Genomic DNA, 24,887 nt, shown 5'->3' on the forward strand with positions numbered 1-24,887 from the left:
TATGTGTTTTTGTTTATCAGACACATTTGTGACATAACTAAAATAGGGCACATTTAATATTGAATAAATTGCATTGCTGTCACAATGTTTGCAGTTATTATTGCAGGACGGCTTGTCCAAACAGATGCCACTCAAGTGAACGAACGCAAGTTTCTATTTACATTAATGGACATGGATAGCGTTAATCACATTGTGGTGTTCATGACTGGTCAAGCTGCTTTCCCTGATGGTCTTGGAGCCGCTGTTTATATAAACTGGCCATCAAGCAGCGGGGAAACTTCGTGGCAACTGATCGGTCATTTGACCAATCAAAAACCTTCAGCAATATTTAAGATATCCGGAATGATAAAGGATCAAAATTCTGCGTCCAATGTTTTTTCGGACATGGCCTCACATCCCCATCACGCACAACTTGGCATATCTTTGGAGCCACTTGCGGAACTTGCTCAGCAGGTCCCAGTGACATCTGTCAATCCCTCAGAGCAAGCTGCAACTTTTGAAGAGTTTGTCAACAACATGCTGATGAGTTTCTATAATTATTCGACGTCTTTCTCCAAATCTTTGGCAGAAATTGCAAGTATTGCTTCCACCATGGATGGATCTGTCGGACAGACGCAATTCTTACCTTTGTCGGTTTTGGAAAACTGGCAAAAACTATTCCAAGCTAAGCTTTCCAGAGATATAAACTTTTGGAAGAAATAATGATGTTTTATCAGACATATTTCTGATTCATAGATGCAGTCACGTAAACCGTTTCATGATATTTCGTTTTTGCAGAACAGAAGGATGGAGAAAACATTCAAATTTATTGTTGTTCCAACAGTTTGCACAAAGCAATTTTCATTGAAGCAAACTTTTGTTTATCTGTTACTGAAGGAGAGTAAAGTACATAATACAAAAACTTCATTGCTTGCTTAATTTTGCCGTTAAACGTTAATCTAAAACACATATCCCACTTTTCTTCCTTGTGAATGGAATTGCTGGGTAACAATGCATAACATCAGATAGTTTATGATTGTTGGAAGTTGTCTTAACACTTGGCTGATCGATTTTTTGTTAATTCATTAGTTAGAGTAGATTTATACGATAAGGTTATTGCTAATTATATACCTAAACAAAATGCCGATAAATTGATTTAGTAAAATACTTGCAGTCATGATCCATCTTAAAGCATCTCGTTGAGCTATCAGCAGAAGGACGAGCTGCTCTCTGTCATGCTTATGTTGCGTTGCTGTTTAAGTTTTGGCGCAGACTACTGAGCCCACAGCTCGTTGCCGTTAATAATATTTTACTAATTGCTGGTTTTGGTTTTCTTGTGTTTTAAGAAAATCGTGTTGCTGTGATTGCATCTTGCCGTTTCATTTATCAATCTTGTGCCATTTAAAGTTCAATCTGGTTGTTTTTCTTAGACGTTCATGATCTGCAATTCTATGTGACCTCTCATCTTTTGCAGGAGACAGTGAGTAAAATCATCACGGACCTTGTCAGCAGTAGGATTTGGTCAAATAATTGTGCAAAATAAGGAAAGAAAAGAATGAATGTACTTGACTGAGAGGTTAACTTGTTGGATCAATTGCAAGAGCATTGCGCTTCCATCTCGAGCGCTTGATAACATGTGCATGTTTTTTGCTTGCTGTAACGACTTAATTTGTTCAGCTGTTGACATCTTAGTTGAAATAAAATCTGCCAGCACTTTTACATAAAATGACAAAGTAATATTGACATCTTAAAACAACTGCAAATACGTGGTATATGGGCAGCTTGCATTAGCTGTGATTGGAACTTTACTGGTAATTGGTAGTCATGGTTCTGGGAATTCCCCTGGCTAAGCTTATCCCTGAGATTTTCAAAACTGTCACAAAACCAATGGTGAATGGACTTAAAAGGAGTGTACAGAGAAGCCCATTTTGGAAAGACAGAGTTTTTATTCCAATGGCTCAAAGTAAGCGACTGAATATATTTATTTTAATGTCCGTTAACACCGAAACCATATCCATTGCTTGAAGGTATTGTTTAAATCTGGTTTTGGATAATGTCGTGAAATCTATTTGCTGGATCGTGTTTTGTTTGTGGAATAACCCTGTCTTTAGGGATTTTATAATCTGTGGTTGTTTTAATTTCTGTTTGTTTGTTCAACTATTGCGATCAAGATGACTTGTTTTATGAACCATACAGCCAGGTTTCTTGTTAGTGAGGTGTAATATGGTGCTGGGGGTTCCATTTTTTAAGTTAGCACCACTTGCGTTTAAAATAGTGACGAATCCATTTGTCAACATATTGAAGCGAAATGTTAGAAAAAGTCCATTTTGGAAGGAGCAAGTCTTTGTCCCGATGGCTAAAAGTGAGTTAAGAAATTGCATCGCGACTATGTTGAACCAAACCAGGTTTAACTGAGTCAGTGAATATTGGAACTGTTGGAAAATTTTATCTCGCTTTACATAATTGACATGTTATGGCATAAATAATAGCACATTTCTACAGATACAGACGAAAACTTCACCACTATTGTCATGCTCTGATCTACTTTTGTTGTCGATGTAGGTTACAACAGGGCGTCAGTGAGAGTGCGACTGTGGACACAGGGAATCACGCGCAACAAGGAACAAGTTGAAAGGTCAGCGAAGATGAGCGAGGAAGCCGCGCTTGAACTTGGGGCGGAAATTGTCGCCAACTCCGTGACCTTTGCAATTGGTTTAATGGCCATTGTTATGCAACAAAGCATTGCTGCTGCCACTGAAAAGAAAAAGGAATTAAAAGAATCAGAGGAAACAGAACGTGTCGAGACAGGTATTCTGGAACTAAGACGAGATGTCCTCGATTTGGGGTTAACTGTACAAGAACTGGACGCAAGATTGCGGGAGTTGAATCGCACGATACTTTCAATGAAATCGTATAACACAGTTTCTAGTCAATCAAAAGGGGGAAATGATCGTTGATAGTTGTGTAAATTCTTCCTCAAAATTTTTAGCATCCTTGTTGCAGTTTCAGATGAAAATATTTCTTATTTCAAAATTAACTAATTAGCCAGTAATTATAGCAGCACGTTATCGTTACGTCTTTGTTACTCATTTGCTCCACCATGCTCGTAGTTAATCAATGAAGAAACTGAATTTCTTTTTATTGATTAATAATTTCGTTATGTATTAATTTATTGCGCAGCACTTATTCACATTTCAGTGCTTCATTAAAACAGCCTGGGAAAGGGCAAGGAAATTTGTAATGCTCATTCTGCATAGTAACAACCAATGCAAATGTTTTGGCGTTGCTGAAATTAGAATCTTTTATCAAGCTTAGTCTTAATATACAAGTAGAATAGAAAGTCATTCCACAAACTTTATGCCAATGATATGAAGTACAATGTTACAGCTTATCACCTCAATACCTTCTGCTTGAAAATGGAGCAACCGCAAGATTTGCATAAATAATTTTTATTCAAGCCTACCTTTGACATAAATACAATTCTAAAACATCTACATAAAATACTAAAAAGTAGAAACAAGGTTAAAGATTGACTTGGTCTGAATATTCAAATAAAAGTTTTCAATTAACCATGTTTTACTAAGTCAACTCACATTTTGGAAATCGGTTACTAGGCATATGATTGTGATATCAGTGAAATTTTTGAATATAATGTTTTTCATGTGGAATGTAATGCAGGGTAAAATGTATTATCAACGATACAAAGCTTTATTACCAGAGCATCAATAAGTTTTTATGAAGCGGGGATAGTGCCAAAGCCGCTACTTTTTCTCAATTTCTTGCATATACTGCTGCAACGCCTCTAGCCTTGCATCAATCTCATCGATGTCAGCATCATTCGTAACTGTTCGTTTTTTCCTTCCTGCTCTGCCACCTGGTGGACGTCTTTCCACATCAGGAGTGCTCGAAAATCGATGCCGGCGGTTTGAAACATAAACCGGGCTCTCCTGCCACGTTGGAGTCCTGAACAATAATAAACTTAATTTAAAGAACCAGCACTTTGCCATCAGTAATTCTTGGTGGTTTAAAAAGTCATAAACCCATTTAATCAACGACTACTAATAAAAATTTGCACAACGCCAACAGTGGAATCTTTTCAACATGGTTTCATTATATCACATTACCTCATTATTACATCACATTACATCATATCACATCACCTCCTTGATTTCAACCTTGTCATTGAGCCGTTGTCTGAAGAATTGCGACTCTCCACTGAACCATTACGATTGCGCAAACCTGAAGTGTAAGGATTGGTTGGAAGTCTGGCCCTACTTCTTCCCCTCGAGTCATTGGAAATTGGGACAAAACCGGCCGAACTTCTGCGTTTTCTGCCGAAACATAAAAACATTACAATTGTGATTTACACAATTGCGCAAATCAGTGCTACATGTCTTTCTGTAAAAATTTTTGCTAAAGTAAAGTCTTAAATGATATAGGGTTGAAATATGAGATGTTTTCAACGCACAATCGCTCCTGTGATTCCTGCAGCTTCCTCTTCTTTTCCTCGTTGTACAACGTCGGGTCAAACCGGGCAAATCGATTGGGCGTTGGTGTTCTGCTTTTGTGACTATTCCTGCGGAAAGTATCCATTCCATGAATAAGTTGTAAAAACTTTAGTAATAACAGAAGCTGAAATTTCACGAGAGTAGACATCATATTGCCACCTGGAAATGTTTGATTTTTTATCTCGCGACGAAGATCGATCTCTGGTGAGAGATGGGGGGCGGTCCTTAGATGAGGAGCGTGGTCGGTAAAATGAAGCCGACTGCGATCCGCGGGAAGCGGACCTTCGATGTCCTGACGAAGGTCTGGCTCCACTTTGTGGACGTAAAACGGAATTTCGTGAACGCAAGTTTCTGTCACCACTAGATGGTATCATTGAGGTATTCATAGGAGTTCGACTTTAGAAAAATATGGATTTCTAAGTTAATAACTGTACCGTGGATAAAGGATATGAAAGTGCTAACCACTCGCAAAACAGACATACAAATAGTTGATCAAACAAAATACACAAAGTTTCCGAACCTTCTTTTGTACATTGCCAGTTCATTGGTCAAACTTTTCACTCGAATCTGCAAGGTCCTCTCCCGAGAAGATAATTCACTTAACTTCAGGAAAAGACTTTTAGTTACTCCTTACGTCATAAGCTCATATCATGAAAATTATATTTATAAAGGCATGTAACTCCAGTCTCCAGTGGTCACATAAAGTCTGTTGAACCACTCGAAAATATTAATTCACACAGAGCTGGGCAGAAAGCGAGGCAAGGGTACACGCCAATTTAAAGTGAAGAGAAGGGGACTTTCTTGTAATTACGAGCAAGGCTTGAAGAGCCCTCCTTTTTTAATTGTCCACTCCTCACTCCCTTTCTTGATATAGAAAATGCTCTAATAAGTGGAAATGCAAATACAGTAGTACAGTAGTAAAAAAAAAACTTACATTTTTTAACTGCTTTGAGATAAAATCTCATAACTTTCATAAAAAAAATGATAAAAAGTAATTACAACTAAAATTTAGTTTTGCATTACATTGTACAAACGCAATTTGTTTTCAAAAATGTCCCAAAGGGACAATAACTTCGACTTGCTCCCATTTTATCACTAAGGAAAAGCTTTTTTTTTGTTAGAGAAAGTAGCTGCCCATCTCTGCGCTTACTAACAGAACTTGGCAGGCCGACTTACTTCAGATGCCAATCTCTTTATTTCGGCTGTTTTCTTTGAAATCTGTCGTTGATATTTATTTTTTTCTTTCATCATCTCAAGTTCAAGGTTTTGCACAACTTTCTTCAGTATTCGCACCTTTGAAAGTTTCAATATTTGTCTGAAGTTTTGCGCTTTACCAAGATTTTGTGCAAATTTTGTGCTACATTGACGCTTCAGTCAATGTAGCAAAAGCATTAGCATACACTTGGCTTATATCTAAGCCATCAAAAGGTGTAATAATCAATATTGATAAATTATACTATTCGATCAATTAGCATTATGCAGTGGGAGCTTGTTAACTTGACTTTCCTTAACTCAACATTTCAGACAACTCTGCCCCTATTGAAATGGCCAGAAACCATAACCCAAGTCTAATGACCAAAAGTACTTCTGTGGACAACAGTAGCACCTGTTATCTTGAAATCAGTCAAACAAACATTTACCGTAACATTATAGCGAGAGTGAAAATTTTCTGAACGAGCTTTACTGGCGAATTGCAATCAAACACTTTTAGAAAAGTTTCAAAAATTATAAGTTTACAACCCTTTTAAGGTGGTTCCCACCTTAATCCAATCTCATTTACATGGGCATTTGACACTAAATCTATCAACTTTAGAAAACTCAGAAGTAAATTAATTGGCCCATTAAAACCCAAGTTGGTAAACTCCCACTGTATATCGTCATTTAACAAGCAAACCACCAGCCACTGCAGAAATTCAGTAACTTACCTCTTTAGTAACGACTAACTTGTTGCCTCCTTGTAACTTCAAATCTTGGAAGGCGTGCTCCAGCTCATTTTTCTCTTGCAAGACAGTCTCATAGCTAGCAAGGGAAACAATGATATTGTAAAATTCAGGATCTCTCTATAGTTAAGGCCAAAGAGTGAATCTTATGATGTGTATACTGGTGTAATGGAAGAAAATGCAGCAAACGTAATAAACATAGTATAGATAAAACGAATTTTCTATATACACTTGTTAGACTATTGTACTGATGTTCTATTGGTGTGAAAAGGCATCATACATTCACCAACAAACATTACAAGGTAAATAAGTTAACAGCTGATATCATTACAGAAGAACAAACTTATCTTCTTTACAAGAAAGTTTGTCACAAAAAATGATTACTCACTCTTCTTTTAATCTCTGGAAGCCTTTGTCATGGCTGATATTATTCCGACCAGATTTAAGCTTTGTAATTTCATCGTTTAACTGACGGACAAGATTTTGTAAATGAGCCGGATCGGGCTTTCCAACATACGGCAGTGGAAGTGGATAGTGGATTCTTGTTACAAAACACATAACTTAAATGTAAACATCTACCGGTGATAAGTTTCATGTAAATAATCCAAAAACATTCATTATATAGATGTTACATAGGTTTAAAAACGTCTTAACTAAAAACACATTTAGGGAGGCCAACACATTATACACCAGGCATATTGTATTTGTTCAACTGTTTTAAACCTGTCAAATTCAACTGAGTAGACGAGGATCAAATATCTTTTATTTTCCTGTTGCCGTGTTGTTTGTCTCGGCTTTGAACCGACTCTCTGCCCACCGCTCAACGCTTTGCGATTTCTCAACAACTCCAAGTCAGCAAACGTGAGAAGGTCGAGTGCAACTGAGTCAGTTGTCTACAACAAAAAGTCAATGTTTTGGTCGATGAAGAACATACGAGATATCACGCAAATACAGTTGTTTAACAAATCAGTAAGTAATTGTTTATCTTACCAAGGATATTAAGTTATTTACATTAAGTTATCTCTAACTTCCAGCAGTTCACCTTATTAAGGGCGCTTTCCAGCATTGAAATAAAAACGTCAAATTGCTTGAAATTGCCAGTCTTATGAGTCAGTTCTTCAATATCTAAAAATAAACATATCAACCAACAATATTAACCTTAAACATATTACTGCGCAAACCCAAAGCCTGAAGAAGCTGACGGACAGAAAAAACTTTCTGCAACAGTTTTATGAATAAATAAAAATAACAAGGTTAAGACAATTGTATAGTGTCTGAAATAATTTGTTTCATTTGGATTTTTAACCCACTTGTTTCAAACTCATCCAAATATAACATAGCTATAAAAAATGCATTGTTGTTGCGTTATTCCCTTTTCTCCACCGTGATACTCTCAAAACATTTAAGCTGAATGAATATTCCTTCTTCTGACTAACAACAGTAAGATACTTTGAACACCAAAGTTACCTTTCTGCACCATTCTGTGCACCAGTTAATTAGACTGGTCAGGACGTTCCATGGACTAAACATTACTGTACATACAATGCAACTTTTGCACTTTCCTGCTGAATATTCATGTGCAAGAGCAGCAAGAAAATCCATAAACTGGAGCAAAGATTTTCAGACTGAGCTAACTGAAGAGAATCGAAGTTTTTAGCAAATTATGTGGGCAGAGACTAAAATTTGGCATGACAGCATGCATTGAAGCTCTAGTTGCCAAGGTGCATTCTGTGCCATGCCATGCCACGCGTACGCCGAAGGTCAGTTTGGCATACATTACCAGCAGGCAGAAAACATGCTATGCCATTGCCAACTGCAATCTCTAAAAAATAAAGGTCTTTTTTCCTCAAAACAGGAGAAACCTGAAAGAGCAAAGTGGATTTACAGTTGTTATGATTTCCATACGATTGTGTCAAGAGACAGAGGTCTAATTGCTCTGTGCCACACAAAGGTCAAACTGAATTTATGTCGCTAGACTGTAAGTGTAAGACATTGGCGTGCCTCACCAACTGGAAATATTGTATGATGTGCTGAAGAATTACCAAATTTTGACATTACAATTATTGGCGCAATTATCCAGCACACTGAAAGCTCACTTCCCAATAGAGACGTGGAATACATTTTTTTATCCCTGGCTTAGTTGTTAAATTAATTGACATTTAAACAAACACATTGCTTTGTTTCTTTTTTAATAGTCAGAGTGACCGTGCACCTGGATTGGGTTGAGTTTTGTTCGTGAGTATTTCACACTTTCTAGTTTCAACCACGGGTTGTTTTAATTAATGATAAATTATATGATTTTCGCCCTTATTATAGCAAATAGGCCAGGCATCATGACCCCATATGGGAAGAAAAAGATGTATCATACAAGGTAGCTATCTGGTGCACAAAATGGGTCATTCGATTAGTGGAAGTAATTCCTCATTCAGTGACATTTGGTGCGCACTTTTTGTTGCCTATACTGGTGCACCCAGCGCATCAACCTTCAAAAATTACGCTGTCCGGTGCACAAAAACTTAAATTCCAAACTGGATTGTAAGTAACCCAGGCTAGATTTACATTAGACTTGATTATAAGACTCTATGTGTAAAATACAAATACAAACAACTTTAACTTACAGCCAGATTCAAAATTGCCTTTCCACTGGTCGCCGGTAACTTTGTCTTCCACTTCAATCGTTAAACACAAATTTGATTTCAAAGTTCGAAATGTCACAACATATTCAATGCCACGAAAAACATACTCCCCGCTTATATGATAAGGTGTATCCATAACTAAAATATGCACTTAACCAATCTAAACAAACGAGTAATTTAGCCTGCCACTAACCTACCAACTAGCAATCGTGGAAGTGGTAGCCACTATAACCGAAGTGAAGCAAATACCGAATAAAAACATTGAAATAACCGCCAGTTGTTCGCACAAAAAAATCCCCTCCCACAATGTGGTAACCTGACGTTTAGGGCATCGACAAACGTTTGTTAAATGTTGGTAATTAGAATCATTTCTCGTTGGATTACCATTAAAAAAAAAACGAGATAAAGCTGCTCAGACCGTAGATTGGTATCTATTAGGCTTACGTAGAAGTTTATGTGTGATTAAATTTTACACGAAGATATCTTTCGTCTAAAATGTTTTTTGGTTTGTTTAGCTGAAATAATTTTATTATTTATAATCCAAAGTCAATGGATAATTAATTAAATTATCGGTGAGAACCAAAGAGATTTAAACACTGTTTAAATCTCTTGGTGCGAACATACAAACCATGATTCTGCAAAATTAAACAAATAACTTGCACGGGTTTAGTTTCAGCCACTGAACAGAAATAGACTTTTTTACGATACTACAACCAAAGCACTACGCAGCGGACAATAAAATTTTTTGTGTTAAATTTTGAAATTTTCTGCCTGAACCAATAAAAGAGATAAAAGATCATCATAAATTTGCACGTGCTTTAAAATGCCACCAACAACTACAACCATGAGCTGTTTTTCTATTCTTTAGCCTATTTAAGATTGTTTAGAACTTAAGATAATCTAATTTAGCAACTATATATAGATTAGCAGACTCCTTTTGAACGTTGACTGCCGAGTCTTTCTTTGCTTTCTATTGTTAGTTTTCATTCCAAGGGGCTGCACAAAATCTTGATTGGATCGAAAATATTTGTCTTCACAAGCTGGCACAGCATTTTCGCTATCATAGGTCAAATCTAGCGTGTTCGTCGTATCCTGGCTTCCTCATTGCTGGTTGTGGTTGTTCTAGATCGGGGATCTCCTACAAAGATGTTCTTTGGGCAAAATTGACTTGAGACATTGTTTTTGTTTCTGTTATTGTGTATTGTAATATATTATTGTAGCATAATCGGTGTATTCACTATGTAGCCTATCACAAATATTGTAGTTGAAGGGAACGTAGAGGCATGATTTCCCAATGACATTATTGTACTTTTTCCTGCTCGTTAATTGTTCGTGAGCATGTGTTTTATTGAGCTATAACTACAACGGTTAGCATCCTAACTTTCGCTCCGTACAGTTAATGGCAAAAAATAAACAATACAGTACACTGAACCTTCTTCTTTGCTGCGGGCATACTGATCACGACAGAGAAAATTTGATGAAGGGCATAATATACAACCAGTTGGGGCCCATTTATTGTACATGTCGTCGTACACAAATGGCGACAATGGTGGAATTTTAACACAATACGAAAATCTCGAAAAAATAAAACTTCACGCAAAAGGATACTGGAAAAAAATCCCATGGATCATCCACGCACGAAATCAAGAGAAAACAACAGAAACTGCAAAGACATTCACCATTACGCAAATTAATTAGCCTGGACAGAGGCTATGGGCACATATTAGATGCGTATAAATAAGTTTTAAAAAAACGTCATCAACCCTCAATATAATTTTGTTTCTTAGCAAAAACAATGAACGACATCGGGTTATATAGCCTACTGATATGAAGGTATCTACCGCACGACACGTACGTAAGTGCAATTAAGAAGAGTAATTAAATAGAGTAAGATCCTAGAGTAATCCTCCTTGGTATCTTTCCGTTCGTATCTACCATTACGGACTACGAGACAAAAAGTGAACAAAAATACTGAAATCAGAACAGAAAATAAAAATATAAATTATTTTAAATCAGCTTCAGTTACACCGTGAGCCTTCAGTTCTGCGACCACATTGGCGAAGTAATGCGGGTCTGGGTACCCATGCCCGCGGTTGTTTCGCATCTCCGTTTTGTGGTGGATCTCATTCCAAGTCACCACGTTGGATTGACCGGTTGTGACCGAGGTTCCGATTGTAAATGTGAGTCTTCTTTTCCAGGCAACATAGAGTAGCGATAGAATCTAAAAATCGATTTCTGTTTTACTCGTTTCGAAACTGAAGTTTAAACAAACTGTATATCACTGATACGTAAAATTGCCAAGGTCGAGTGTTAAACTGAACTGCGATTTAGCTGCAACTTCAGCATTTGACAATGCAATGACACACATTGTTGATCTGTACAATGCTGTCATGTTGCAATGATTGTTCAAGTTATTCATTATTATAATCCCCTCAACAAACAATTTTAAGTTGTATCATGTTTTTAAATGCAGTTCAGCACTTGAAGATGTTTAGCAAACTAAGTTCAAAGATATTTAATGGGCAAGTGTCCTTTGCCTCGGTGTAGCTGCGACCTAGAATCCGGGATAAAATATCAAATAAATAAAATAAGTCTTTTTAATCACAGTAATCACCTAAAGTTCATCACGACATTCACTGACCTTTAAAGCCTTTCCACTGACCCTAAGTTTAAGAACCCCTGTGGCTAAAATACTTTACCATACAAGGGGCCCAACACATTAAAAGAATTGCAACCATGACAAAGTTGTCATGCCCATGTACTTCTACAGCACAGCAACCACAAAAAAATTTCAATACAAAACTTATCACAAGAACAAAAAAATTAACAAAATGTTAAATCCTTTTAAATCACGTCAATCCAACCTTTCTCCCTTCTGAATTGTCTGGCAAATAAGCTGTTCTTGGAAAACTAGCACGAAATGGTTGACCAGGATTAGGATGTTCATCAGTTTGTATTCCAGGGCTGATGTGGTAAGTTATTTGGATTGTTCCGCATCTGAAGCCTGGTTGAATAAGTCAAGACAGGGGCATAGAGTGAACACTTTTTTTCATCAGTTCAGGTTCAAATTAAATTTAAACTATTGCCATAACATTTGCTAAGTCTGTACAAAAACAAACAAAAAAATGGCACAAATGTACAGCATAACTTAGGGATGGGCCAAAACGAAACCAAACTTGAACAGATTTGCCGAAGATCATTTTTGTCAAAGATTCGGGCGAACACGGCTACTAACAATGGCAAAAGTGACATTACTTAAAATTTTTACTGACATTGGTTAAAAATTATGACACAGTTTCTCGGCGAAGCTAAAATAGAGTCAACAGTATTTATAGTGAAGGTCATTTTCAACATCAATGGCTTTGCTTTTTCAATCGCATTTCAAATGTTAGTTTTGGAACAAAGCGATTTGTTTAGTGATTACTTTATGTCACCAATAAGATTTGGCAACATTTGGATGAAAGTTTATAACTTGGTTCCAACAGGAATAGATTTGGGATTCGTTCATGTCAACATAATATCGGAAAACTCAAATAAGCTTTCTTGCAGCATATCCGTAAAGAAATATATAATAAAAGAATTAAGGGAACTTCAGATGTCTATTGTATACTGCTTGCTTAGTTTTGTAGCGGTACTTAGAGAGGTCCTGGTATGACCTCACATTAACAGACCTGGTATATTTTGGGGAATCACCCTGTGCCTCATGGTCCCTGGTGGTTGGTTGCCCTCCTTCACTCCATATATGGTCTTGCAGTAAGGACAGGTAAATGATGATTTCTAGAGGACAAATTACAAGTTTTTTTCTGTAGGCTTTGCTTAATAACGAGCTCATTATTGATCCTTATCTATTGTTTGGCCCTTATTTATACTCAAAATATTAACACAATGTTACAATGATACTAAAACGTAAATATGGATTTAACAAGAAGTGTAAAGATTCATATTTCAATGTCACCTTGGCGCCACTCTTAAACGCAGCTTTCAGACAATCAGAGTGAAAAGTGTGCTTGCAAGTTTTAAGTTCAAGCACAGTGGCAAATCCAGAATGCGAAGCTGAAATTCCACAGTGAAGTTAAGTTCTAAAGGCTAAACATTTTAACAAGTTAACAGATGTGGACTGAAACTATGTCTGAATACCTTTAGAAGGGTCAGCAAATGCTGAGTCATCTCGAAGTGATGACATGCAAATGCAGCAGTCTTCATCATTGGGATCTGTTACGGCAACGGCAAATTTCTTCAACTCTTGAATTACTTCGGTGGAAAGATTTAGTTTCTAAAACACAGAAGTGTCTTCATCAAGGACCCTTCATGTAATAACACAGAAAGTTGACGTTCTGACCAGTCACTTTAGCCTAACCTTCTTCTTATTTCCAGAAGTCTCATCGTTGTTTTCAGCAAACGTCTTCGTTTTCGATTTGATGACAGGAAAGTTATGACGAATTTTTTCCCGCTGGACTGTGCGCTTATATCCTGTCGAGTTGTTCACCTTAGGATAGAAAGATTTATCGTATATCGCATAAATATTTATGACAAAGATAATAAAGATCAAGATGAACCATATGCATGTTAACATCATGAGCATCACACAAAATAATGTATTACAGAAAACAAGATTACAGTGAACTAAGTCAGCGTGGTCCAACTACTTTTGACTTACGGGCCACTTTGCAAAAACGTGACAACTTGCGGGCCATTTCCAATACTATTAACATTATTATTACTATTATGACGTAACACATGATTATGACGTAAGAAACAAATGGATGATGCTGTCGCAATTATTGGATTATGCCAAATTTCTGACTGTTGCGCAATAGCTAGTATTAGGGTTCCAATTTAAAAGATACACAACATGAAAACTGTGGAATATTTAAAGGAAACAAAAACGTCCGGAACACTAGGTACATATCAGCCTTTAAGAAGCCCAGTTATACTGACGAGACCTGATAGGTCGAAACAGTATAGGCCCTGTAGTATTGTCTACAACTTTGATAACAGTATTGTCTACAACTTTGAATTAAATTTTTTACACTTTTTATCTAAATGCTACACTTGTTCTAATTAAAATAAATTAATTCAATACTGTGAAAGCTCGCGGGCCGCAAAAATTGTATCGGCGGGCCGCATGCGGCCCCGCGGGCCTGTAGTTGGACCACGCTGAACTAAGTCAAGGTTCGGTTGTTCGGTTGTCAACCGGCAGTGACACTGAGAAGAGAATGTGATTTGGTTTGTTCTAAACCGTGCATTGTTTAACAAGCGGTAATAAAACGGCAAAAAGTAGCATAAGCCAACAATTCTTAGGTATACCATCACGCCAAAGTATAACGATATCCCTGTCACAGTGTGTTACATACTTGGGTATTACGAAGCAGGTCAATCGTGTAGTTCATGTCAGGGAACTGCTTGAAGAGATCAACTTGTGAAGTCTTGTCTTTACTGTGGTGTTCCTCGATGTAATTGCTGACGTCAGCAGAGTATGGAAAAAACTCATTCTGATGATAAACTTTCATATCCCATGACCATCTTACACCCATGCCCAACGCACTGTTTGATGGGTAGGTTAAGCGATGAACAGGCCGTGTACCTTAGAAAACCGTATATAATGAAGTATATTATTTATATTTATATATATTACTTAACAAATTACTATTAACATATGTCGCAAAAAAGCAAATTAGGTCAGAAGTGTTGACCTTTCCAATATAAGCAACTTTATCGTAGTTTACTAATTACTACATGAAACGTATCCACTTAATATTGTTATTCTTAAAAACGTACCATAATTAAGTTCTATTTCTTCCATTATTGAGAAATCAATACAGAAATAGTTGTCGAGAGAAAAAACTTTTTTTTTGTCATCTTTGTTTTCCACATATTCTTGGTACGCCTTCTCTATGTTGCAGCACACGTCGGCGTCATACATAAGCCATCCAATAATAGTTTCATCCATTTTTTCCCAAACGACTATCTGCGAGTCGTCCATACTTATTCTGCTTAAGAATCTGCAGCATACAAAACCAGTGTCAAGTATCTCAACACCTATCAATGCTAAACAGATCTGAAACAAAATTAAACCTTCTCTAAAAATATAGGAACTTGAAGAATGAACTGACAAAGGCCAGGTCAGGTCAATCACACAGTAATGTAAACAGTTTAACTGATTCAATCTTTAAATCAATTAAAAATTGAGTGCACAGAAGTTCTGTCTAAGTCCTTAAGTGCAAAATAGTGCACTGTGCTAATTGTCATAATTAGCGCTTATTCTTATGGAACTCTCGTGCAGATCCGATGATATTATAATGTTATTAGTGTTCTATTTCGTGTGTTTAACAACAAGCGTTGTACTATATTTTGGTCGAGTCAAGTATACGCAACGTATTCTCCACTACTTCCGAATTACGTCATTTGTCACCACAGCACTCAACGTTCTAATTCACAATGTTCAGTCTAGTATTGACTTACTAGTTTAGTCATACTGAATGCATCTTTGTGTTGTGCTCTGAAAGCAGTAAACGTTTCGTCGTAAATCAAATATATAACTATATTTAAGAGCACTGTTAGTTTGGTTATTGTACTGTGATGCTTAACTAGTCTATGAGTGGTTAATGAACACGCATATCAATAGAGTAAAATTAACAAACAATCGATCAATCAATAATTAATAGAAACCAGCAATTGTAGTCAGCACAGCACGTTAAGTGCGGCACTGAAGCTCATCAAAAGCAGTATTGAGTGCGCCTATGCCAAACTCTGCAGTCTGAAAAATATGCATCGATAATAATCTACATCGGTCGTCTTAAAAAATGGCAATTCAGCAATGAAGGAATTACCTTACGTCTGTAAGTTCAACTGTAAGCTAAGTATGTAGCCTCGACCAGTAAGCAAAGTTTGGTTTGAAGTGTTGCTCTAGGAGTCTAGGATATTTCGAAAACCTGTTTGCCTGTCGCCTCTGGAAAGCTTGCATTTCAGGGAATCCCCTGAAGAAAAAGTTAACTTGCTCGTTTCTAAAATAAGGTGCAAGACTGCAAGCAGAAGAATCATAGCCCTTTAGCGCCACCATCAACACTTGCTTAAAACTATTCGGCACTTTACCTGATGAGTGATGAAAATGGAAAATTGGCTGCACTGCTTGCATTAAATAAAACATTTTTCAATAAAATAAGGTAAAATATTTTATTAATTTAATCAAATTTGTACATACAATGTTTCTAAATGTAATATTTATTTATTTATTTATTTATACGCTAGCTATCGCCAGAGTTGTAACTTACTGAGATATTGTTGGGTATCCTACATGGACATATGCGACCTAATAGCGTAAACAATTAACTACTATTTTCAACATTATTAACAATAACATTACAGAAATAAAATAACTTACAGTGCAAATAAAACATTATAATGCGATACTATACCAATAAAACAATGTAGCCTGTATATTGTCATGGTGTTCCTAGTCTACAACTGAGGTTAACATATATATTCTTGTTACATGGACATGTACCAGCGCATATCTGGTCTAACTTGGCGTGCAGAGACGTCTCAAAAAAGCGTCTGTGTGCCACTTGCCTAAACGGCCATGGTTATAAAATAAAATACTCACTGAACCAAAATAAGAAACACAGAGATGGTTTTCGGCAAATAAATTTGGCGCCTTTCACTATCTGGTCATCATGACAGTGAATGCAATTGTCCAGCATAAAGAGTGGAGACTGGTATTAAATGACTCTGTTAGCTAGTTAGCTAGTTAGTAGTCTAGATGAAAATCAAGCTAACGTAGTCTAGATGAAAATCAAGCCAGCGTAGTCTAGACAAAAATCAAGCTGATTTCGTGACCTAGCTACGCCTACGTCTCCACGGTGATTTGAACCGTTCGCGCGTCACAAGGTTTTGTGGCGGTTAACATGAGCGAACCATTTTGTTGAATCACTCAACTAACGGTTAGCTAGTTAGCTAGTTAGCTAGTTAGCTAGTTAGCTAGTTAGCTAGTTAGCTAGTTAGCTAGTTAGCTAGTTAGCTAGTTAGCTAGTTAGCTAGTTAGCTAGTTAGCTAGTTAGCTAGTTAGCTAGTTAGCTAGTTAGCTAGTTAGCTAGTTAGCTAGTTAGCTAGTTAGCTAGTTAGCTAGTTAGCTAGTTAGCTAGTTAGCTAGTTAGCTAGTTAGCTAGTTAGCTAGTTAGCTAGTTAGCTAGTTAGCTAGTTAGCTAGTTAGCTAGTTAGCTAGTTAGCTAGTTAGCTAGTTAGCTAGTTAGCTAGTTAGCTAGTTAGCTAGTTAGCTAGTTAGCTAGTTAGCTAGTTAGCTAGTTAGCTAGTTAGCTAGTTAGCTAGTTAGCTAGTTAGCTAGTTAGCTAGTTAGCTAGTTAGCTAGTTAGCTAGTTAGCTAGTTAGCTAGTTAGCTAGTTAGCTAGTTAGCTAGTTAGCTAGTTAGCTAGTTAGCTAGTTAGCTAGTTAGCTAGTTAGCTAGTTAGCTAGTTAGCTAGTTAGCTAGTTAGCTAGTTAGCTAGTTAGCTAGTTAGCTAGTTAGCTAGTTAGCTAGTTAGCTAGTTAGCTAGTTAGCTAGTTAGCTAGTTAGCTAGTTAGCTAGTTAGCTAGTTAGCTAGTTAGCTAGTTAGCTAGTTAGCTAGTTAGCTAGTTAGCTAGTTAGCTAGTTAGCTAGTTAGCTAGTTAGCTAGTTAGCTAGTTAGCTAGTTAGCTAGTTAGCTAGTTAGCTAGTTAGCTAGTTAGCTAGTTAGCTAGTTAGCTAGTTAGCTAGTTAGCTAGTTAGCTAGTTAGCTAGTTAGCTAGTTAGCTAGTTAGCTAGTTAGCTAGTTAGCTAGTTAGCTAGTTAGCTAGTTAGCTAGTTAGCTAGTTAGCTAGTTAGAGGATTCGAATCTATGCGGGCAGAGCCCAACAGATTTCTAGTCTGTCGCCTTAACCACTCGGCCACGACAACTGTGCCTAATGTTCAATGCAAATAAATAAGATAGCACTTTTCTCGAATCTCTTATGAAAACATAATTTCAATTCCGCGTTGTCGGCAGGATTCGAACCTACGCGGGCAGAGCCCAACAGATTTCAAGTCTGTCGCCTTAACCACTCGGCCACGACAACTGTGCTGAATGTGCAATGCAAATAGATAAAATCCCACTTTTCTCGAATCACTAGATAGATTCCACCATGTCGGTGTTTCCGGAATCTTCTCCTGACTTTCAAATCTGACAAGATGAAAATCTAGCTAGCGTAGTCTAGATGAGAATCTAGCTAGCGTAGTCTAGATGAAAATCAAGCTAGCGTAGTCTAGATGAAAATCAAGCTAACGTAGTCTAGATGAAAATCAAGCCAGCGTAGTCGTGATGAAAATCTAGCAAGCGTAGTCTAGACAAAAATCTAGCCAGCGTAGTCTAGATGAGAATCAAGCTGATTTCGTGACCTAGCTACGCCTACGTCTCCACGGTGATTTGAACCGTTCGCGCGTCACAAGGTTTTGTGGCGGTTAACATGAGCGAACCATTTTGTTGAATCACTCAACCTAACGGTAAGCTATTACCACTTATAGGAATGTCAGTCAACCATAAAAATCAAGCGTTTTTGATAAAATTTGTTTCGTATTCTGTCTTGGCTATTTTGACATGTAGCACTAAACACGTTCACGTACTTAACACGACTGAACGATTGCAGAAATTTGCCACTATGTAATGGGTATGTGATAAATATATCACTTAATATAATATAAAATTGTGTACTACATAGAATTCTCGTCTATCGAATCAGCGAAGCATAACACTTTGTGACGTAATCGATGCTTCCCCTGTGCGTGCATTTTGATTTATTCAGTCCCTTTTGGTTTCTACGTTCAACGCCGCAACATGTCTTTGTGCTGTTGCTGTCACAGTGTTCTATCTTGATGTATTCGTTCAAAGAAGCTTCAAATATAATCAGATTATACAGTAGTCATTCCTGCGTCATTATTGCTGAAGTCTATCAAAGTTCACTGTTAAGTAATACACAAGGAAACAGACTTTGTAGTGTAAGTGGGTAAACCTTACAGGTTAAGGGACCATTATACCACGTTTCATTACAAACTGATGCAGCCGAGTGAGGACGAATTGACGATAAAAGAAGACATTTCCATTACAAGTGTGGTGGAGCCGAAATCGCTGAGAACTACGCTTTTCTTTTTTGAGCAACCTATGAACAATTAAATTTGAGGTTGAGAGAAGTCTAGTGATCTCAGACTAGAAGTTTCGAAGATATGTATCGTCTAAAACCCATGCAACACTCATTGGATCCAGCCAACGGACATCTCGACAATATGACATTCGAACAAATCAACTACAACGACGGTGACGAAGAATCGCCTGGACTTCAACCAACTTCGAATGCAAGAATGACCGACGAACAAAGCACTCCAGTGAAAACACTTTGTCGGTATTTGGACATTCAGTAATGATTTTTTGTTTGTTTTTTTCTCTATGTAGTATATATTATAGCGTTATTGTGTAGTTTACCTTAATTGATGGTGGCTTAGTGGCCATACTCTCTAAACGGTTTAAGTCATGCCGTGGAGAAATATTTCTTTGTGTTATTTTGTTATGCTTTAAAACATAGCGGTTGTTTTCGAAGGTTAAACAAATGCCCAAGGCTAACACCGATACACTATGTTGAATGTCAATTACAAAACGTATTTGACTAATTTTATATATATTTTGTAATACGCGTATTTCCAAGTGAAATATTCACACAGCTATACTGGTAAAACCAGTTGCTGAAATATTATTAAATGGTCTTGTGATGATAAGACGAGATTAAACTATGCAGAAGAAATAATGAATAGAGTTTTGTTTACGGAAATCAGCATCAAGAAACGTGAGATGAAAAATTTGCTGACGATTTCCTAATTTTGCGAATCTGCTCAAACAAGCTAATGCGTTGCGTGTCAAATGACATCCTGTGTTCTGTTTTCTATTTAAAGTCGTGACATTGTTTTGTTTTGTACACCAATTTTGCTTTCTGACTTAAGGACAACATATTACCATCTTTTTGCGAATGTATTGCCAATATGAATTGTATTGTAACTATGTTTCAACGTTTATTGTTGTGTGATCTACATTTTACGTGTTATATTGACTTTTGTTATCAACACTATTGTTTTAATTATTGTTCACCGAGAATTGTTTTTATCATGATCATAAAATATCGTGAGTTTTTTCAAAACTTACGATCTTTTCTTGGGGAAGGTTATGTGATAAATATATCACTTAATATAATATAAAATTGTGTACTACATAGAATTCTCGTCTATCGAATCAGCGAAGCATAACGCTTTGTGACGTAATTGATGCTTCCCCTGTGCGTGCATTTTGATTTATTCAGTCCCTTTTGGTTTCTACGTTCAACGCCGCAACATGTCTTTGTGCTGTTGCTGTCACAGTGTTCTATCTTGATGTATTCGTTCAAAGAAGCTTCAAATATAATCAGATTATACAGTAGTCATTCCTGCGTCATTATTGCTGAAGTCTATCAAAGTTCACTGTTAAGTAATACACAAGGAAACAGACTTTGTAGTGTAAGTGGGTAAACCTTACAGGTTAAGGGACCATTATACCACTTTTCATTACAGGTAAGATGTTAACGTTTGCTGCCTTTTGTTCAGTTTCTTGTTAAACTAGAGTTTCCTAGTTAACTATAAGCTAGTTTCAACTAAATTTCAAGCACTAAAGTAAACTTCTGTTATTTACTTTAGTTTGACTTACTGTTAACCTAAGCGCCTATATTTGAAAATATATCGTTCCGGTTCATTTTTATGCAGAGTTCAAATTAAATTCCAAAAGTTTTCAAAATCTGCCTTCAACAACATTACCTTCTAAAAGTATGAAACTAAAGACTTCCAGTAATTATATTTATTGTAATGGTAAAAGCTGAAACAAAGCAGTTGAATAATTGTAGCTGTCTCACAAAACGCGTTGCTTCATAACAATCGTGCACGAAATACAACAAGAAATGGGAGCGGTGAAATGATAACTAAACAAAAGTAGCAGTTTTTGTTCCTGCTTACTTGGCAAGTATAATATCCAGTTAGTTGGCGACCTAGCCAGGACCAACTGTTTGAGTGAAGCAGTTGAGCACCGAGGCAGGGCTGTTAACAAGTAAGTTTTTTTACTCTTTTTTGAGCCATTCCAGCACTTCCAGAAGATCCAAGCTATTGTTAACTATACAAGAGCAATGCCATGGGAAGAAATTTGAAAAAACCATTCACTTTAAAAAGTAATATTCGACAGCAGTGTTTTTGAAATGTACAGGGTAATCTGTAAAGTTTGCCGCCTCTAGAACTCTTTTTTCGGGGTGACGTTCTAGATCTAGTTTTTGGGCCCACATTCAGAGTCTGGCCTCCTCTACCGACGGCGCCAATTGCATCTTCGTTGGGAGTAGTTTCCAACGGTAACCGTGTGTCATCCGGGTGTTTTCCGCCGCGACGGGTCGACCTGCGGAGCTTAAGGGGTCACTTCCCAATAAAACGACAATTTTGAGCCGGCAACACAGTGATTGTGACCGTATCGCACTCAATGCGTCATATTAAAAAAAGTAAAAATTTTCCGGTCCAATGCGCATGTGACGTCGATGTGGAGTAGTTCGTCGTTGCTTTGACAACAGCTGGTTCCAGGTCTAGGCTAAGTTGTAAATTTTGTGTGGGTTTGAATTTTTGTTTTTTTGGAGTATTTGTCATAAAATTTTAAGCTAAAAACTTGTTGTAAAGTTTAGGCAATTGTTATAGAAAACTGAGTTAATGGATTTTGTCCAAATTAAGACTGCAGACAGACATAATCTAGGGCTCGATGGATGAGGAATCATCGCCGAGTTTAAGTCCTGCAAAGAACTTCCTCAATCCGAAGATATAGATCGTGGCACCATCGCAACAACAATCGAACAAAGTTACCGGCAGTTTTGCCTTCACATATTTACACATTTATTTTTAATACTTTTATTTCATGAGGTTTTAAACTTTTAATGCAGCTTTTTCCAAGCGACGTGTCACAATCCGTGTGCTTATGAGTTTATATTGTTTGTCAGCTGAAAGGATGCGTAGTGCGTACCAGTAGCTATTATAATTATTTGTGATTTCATAAATACATGCTTGTAAACATGTGTTAATGATTAGGTAAGTAATTTTAGGTGATGAAGATATGCTGCCAAAGACATAAAATAACCTTCCCTGCCAAGAAAACTTTTTATTTAACAGAAAAAATTGCAACCACATATGCCAGGTAGTTAACCAGCAAACCCAAGGCTTTAACAGCTATCACGTTTAGCTGCATGTTTGCAGGTGTAAAAACTAGATTGCAATATGAATGCTCTTTGGTAGTCTTCGATCAATATGTACATAGAAAAGTGGAAGTACTTTGAACAATAACAGAAAGAACTTACACAAAGCGCATGTTATTTTTGGTTCCGTTGAAATAGCATAAGTGATATGAAATTTGCATCCATTCTCAATCTAAAAGCATCCTATTTTGAGAAGATATATTAATCGCATTTATGATTGAAACTAAAGCAATTAAAGAGGACACACTAAAAAATTACACCCATGGATGCAATCATGTGTGGTTGTGATACCATGGCTACTGACCTATTGCTACACTTGTTGAAACGTAGAGAATTGCATAAAAAATACTACAAAGAAACTAGAATGCTATAAAAAAATTACTAAAACCATTAGCAAAATTATAAAACTGCTTAGCAAATTAACTACAGCAATCGGCATAAAAAAAAACAGTAAAAATCAAAACTTGCACACAACAGCCATGCATTGCATGATAATTAAAATACAGCCAAAAACAAGCATAAATACATGATTACATTCATTCATCTTGATATTGAAGAAATCATGTCATAGTATCAGCAGTTGCCTGAGCGCAGTTGAATGAAAATTGCTTTAGAGCTGATTGTTTCAGAGACTCCATTGCTATTAAACTTTCAACTTGCTGCAGATTTTTTGATACCATATTGTCATGACCTTTGAACTCCATGAAGCCATAAAACATTTCATTTCTAAACATCATTGGATACCAAAAAATGTCATCTGCCCACATCTTATCATAGGGAACATTTTCCTTCGAAAACCATTTCGGCGCCATTTCTTCTGATTCCATAGGCGTGCCAGTGAATTGCTCTGCCTTGAACACATTCACTTCAAGCAGGAAGTCTTCCTCGATGAAATTAAACATGAGAATCCCGATTTGGGTCAGATGATCAACATTGACATGAAGTCCACACTCTTCCTCTAACTCTCGAGCTGAGCATTGCTGAAGTGTTTCACCGCGCAACAATTTTCCTCCAAACCCGTTCCACTTGCCGACACCCAAACCTCTTTTCTTCATTCCCAGCAGGATTTCATCACCTTTCATGATTTGAACAAGTGTACATCTCGTGAAACGCATGACTGTAACATTCAAATAATGATCTACAACACTGCTACTTTCAATAGAATATTTTTATGTGTTATGACACTATCCAATGAGTGAAAGCTGAAAAAGGTTTCCAACAGTGCAACTTGATAAAATTTGTTTAATCCAGTTACCGGTATTACTGTAGTGGATCTATGCCCTATACAGACAGATACAGTAACGACGCCAACTAAAGAGTATAGTAGTTTTCCAAGAAAAATCGTGCGTGCAAAGGCACAAACTTTGGTGTGATGTAATGGCATGCACTGAAGTCTTAATTTCTTGTTTAGGCTATAGCTCCACTTGCTAAGCAATAAACTTTTGCCTCATTTGTTTATGATAAAACGGCGTGCAGGTCGATGAGCCTCGTGAGTGCTTACGCCACACTTTAGACAATGGGAAATGACTGTAGCTTATGCTGTAGAATATACTCATACTGTATATGCTTAAACTGAATAATACGCTAGGCCTAGTTAGCTATATACACCTCTGCAAAACATGTTTTTCATACAAGCATATTGCGAAGTTTTTATGCAAAAGCAAACGCACAACAGATGTTATATAATACACTGATTAAACTAATAAAATCCGCCACTTTCCTGCATTGTTTTTGCATTTCTCTGAGCAGTGCCTGTGCTTTAGTTAAGCCTCGCCAAAATTCCTGAGGTAACCTGCCGAAAATTCGCGCGTAACTTATAGACATCTTATCTTGATGCAGAACGGACGAACCCAAAGCTAGTAAAACCTCCAATAACAAATCTACTGTTGCCAGGTACAGAGGTCTCCATAAACATTCCGGTCAAACAACAGACAACTTGCTAGAGCAGCGATTAGATCTTCTTGCTCGGAAAATGCGAACTTCGATTCACAGTTGCGCTACCGTTGTTATGGCCTTGAGTGGTCCTAATGTTCCGCATTCGGATAAAGTCACAGAATGGATTTAGTAAAATAACAGATGCTGTTTGCTACGTGTTAGCTTTATTTAGACATCTTTTATACTTGTTTTTGCTTGTTTCAATCATTTGGTGCGTAAAATGCAATAAAAAATGTATATCTGGTCGCAATGTCTCCACCGGTCATTCAAAGTAAACTGGTCGGTACGACTTTAGCGCTTTGATGCGAACCGCAACCGAAGCTAAACTTTTGCTAAAACCACAAACGAAAAGAATTGTAATTGCTTCATTTTCCAAAAAGATTTTGGTCTTGTTCGTTGTCGACAAGTCAAACGTTATATCTATATGCATCGTTTTTGATATATGTTAACGTGCTAAACACTGTTTCTGGACATTTTTTCTTTTCCGGTAAAGCTGTTTGCGAGTGAAGCTGAAATTACTCATCAGCCATTGGTAAAATACATTGTAGCTTACAGACTCAAACGCCTTTTGAAAGAATGCACGTTTATTTGCG

General features: G+C 37.0%; 5 protein-coding genes and 1 non-coding gene across 8 annotated transcripts; 2 read left to right on the plus strand and 4 right to left on the minus strand.

The window, feature by feature from the left end:
- Positions 1–1,453, plus strand: LOC143462648 (protein Hikeshi-like). Its single transcript, XM_076960884.1, has one exon. The coding sequence runs from the start codon at positions 85–87 to the stop codon at positions 700–702; it is 618 nt and encodes a 205-aa protein (XP_076816999.1). The 5' UTR covers positions 1–84; the 3' UTR covers positions 703–1,453.
- A 122-nt stretch (positions 1,454–1,575) lies between these two features.
- LOC143462647 (optic atrophy 3 protein homolog) lies at positions 1,576–3,213 on the plus strand. Of its 2 annotated transcripts, XM_076960882.1 has the most exons (3): positions 1,578–1,942; positions 2,176–2,341; positions 2,542–3,213. In XM_076960882.1, the coding sequence occupies exons 1-3, from the start codon at positions 1,874–1,876 to the stop codon at positions 2,934–2,936; spliced, it is 630 nt and encodes a 209-aa protein (XP_076816997.1). In that variant the 5' UTR covers positions 1,578–1,873; the 3' UTR covers positions 2,937–3,213. The 2 variants fall into 2 exon arrangements, with proteins under 2 accessions (XP_076816998.1, XP_076816997.1); XM_076960883.1 differs by lacking the exon at positions 2,176–2,341 and having other exon boundaries at positions 1,576–1,942.
- A 263-nt stretch (positions 3,214–3,476) lies between these two features.
- LOC143462646 (centrosomal protein CCDC61-like) lies at positions 3,477–9,755 on the minus strand. Its single transcript, XM_076960881.1, has 11 exons — positions 9,046–9,755; positions 7,470–7,552; positions 7,151–7,320; positions 6,816–6,968; positions 6,413–6,506; positions 5,664–5,780; positions 5,008–5,090; positions 4,647–4,883; positions 4,448–4,555; positions 4,140–4,310; positions 3,477–3,942 (listed from the first exon to the last, which is right to left on the minus strand). Exons 1-11 carry the CDS (start codon positions 9,197–9,199, stop codon positions 3,741–3,743), a joined length of 1,572 nt encoding a protein of 523 aa, XP_076816996.1. The 5' UTR covers positions 9,200–9,755; the 3' UTR covers positions 3,477–3,740.
- Positions 9,756–10,555: 800 nt separating this feature from the next.
- Positions 10,556–16,025, minus strand: LOC143462649 (E3 ubiquitin-protein ligase DTX4-like). Of its 2 annotated transcripts, XM_076960886.1 has the most exons (9): positions 15,894–16,025; positions 14,842–15,065; positions 14,418–14,647; positions 13,421–13,549; positions 13,201–13,336; positions 13,019–13,116; positions 12,735–12,840; positions 11,928–12,067; positions 10,556–11,284 (listed from the first exon to the last, which is right to left on the minus strand). In XM_076960886.1, exons 2-9 carry the CDS (start codon positions 15,044–15,046, stop codon positions 11,066–11,068), a joined length of 1,263 nt encoding a protein of 420 aa, XP_076817001.1. In that variant the 5' UTR covers positions 15,047–15,065; positions 15,894–16,025; the 3' UTR covers positions 10,556–11,065. The 2 variants fall into 2 exon arrangements, with proteins under 2 accessions (XP_076817001.1, XP_076817000.1); XM_076960885.1 differs by lacking the exon at positions 15,894–16,025 and having other exon boundaries at positions 14,842–15,136.
- Positions 16,026–18,068: 2,043 nt separating this feature from the next.
- Positions 18,069–18,150, minus strand: Trnas-uga (transfer RNA serine (anticodon UGA)). Its single transcript has one exon. It is a non-coding gene; the product is annotated as a tRNA-Ser (tRNA).
- A 4,100-nt stretch (positions 18,151–22,250) lies between these two features.
- On the minus strand, positions 22,251–23,991 carry LOC143463328 (oxidized purine nucleoside triphosphate hydrolase-like). Its single transcript, XM_076961792.1, has one exon. The coding sequence runs from the start codon at positions 23,472–23,474 to the stop codon at positions 22,920–22,922; it is 555 nt and encodes a 184-aa protein (XP_076817907.1). The 5' UTR covers positions 23,475–23,991; the 3' UTR covers positions 22,251–22,919.
- Between the last annotated feature and the right edge of the window lie 896 nt (positions 23,992–24,887).

Source organism: Clavelina lepadiformis, chromosome 6 (genome assembly GCF_947623445.1).
Source record: "Clavelina lepadiformis chromosome 6, kaClaLepa1.1, whole genome shotgun sequence".
NCBI lineage: Eukaryota > Metazoa > Chordata > Ascidiacea > Aplousobranchia > Clavelinidae > Clavelina > Clavelina lepadiformis.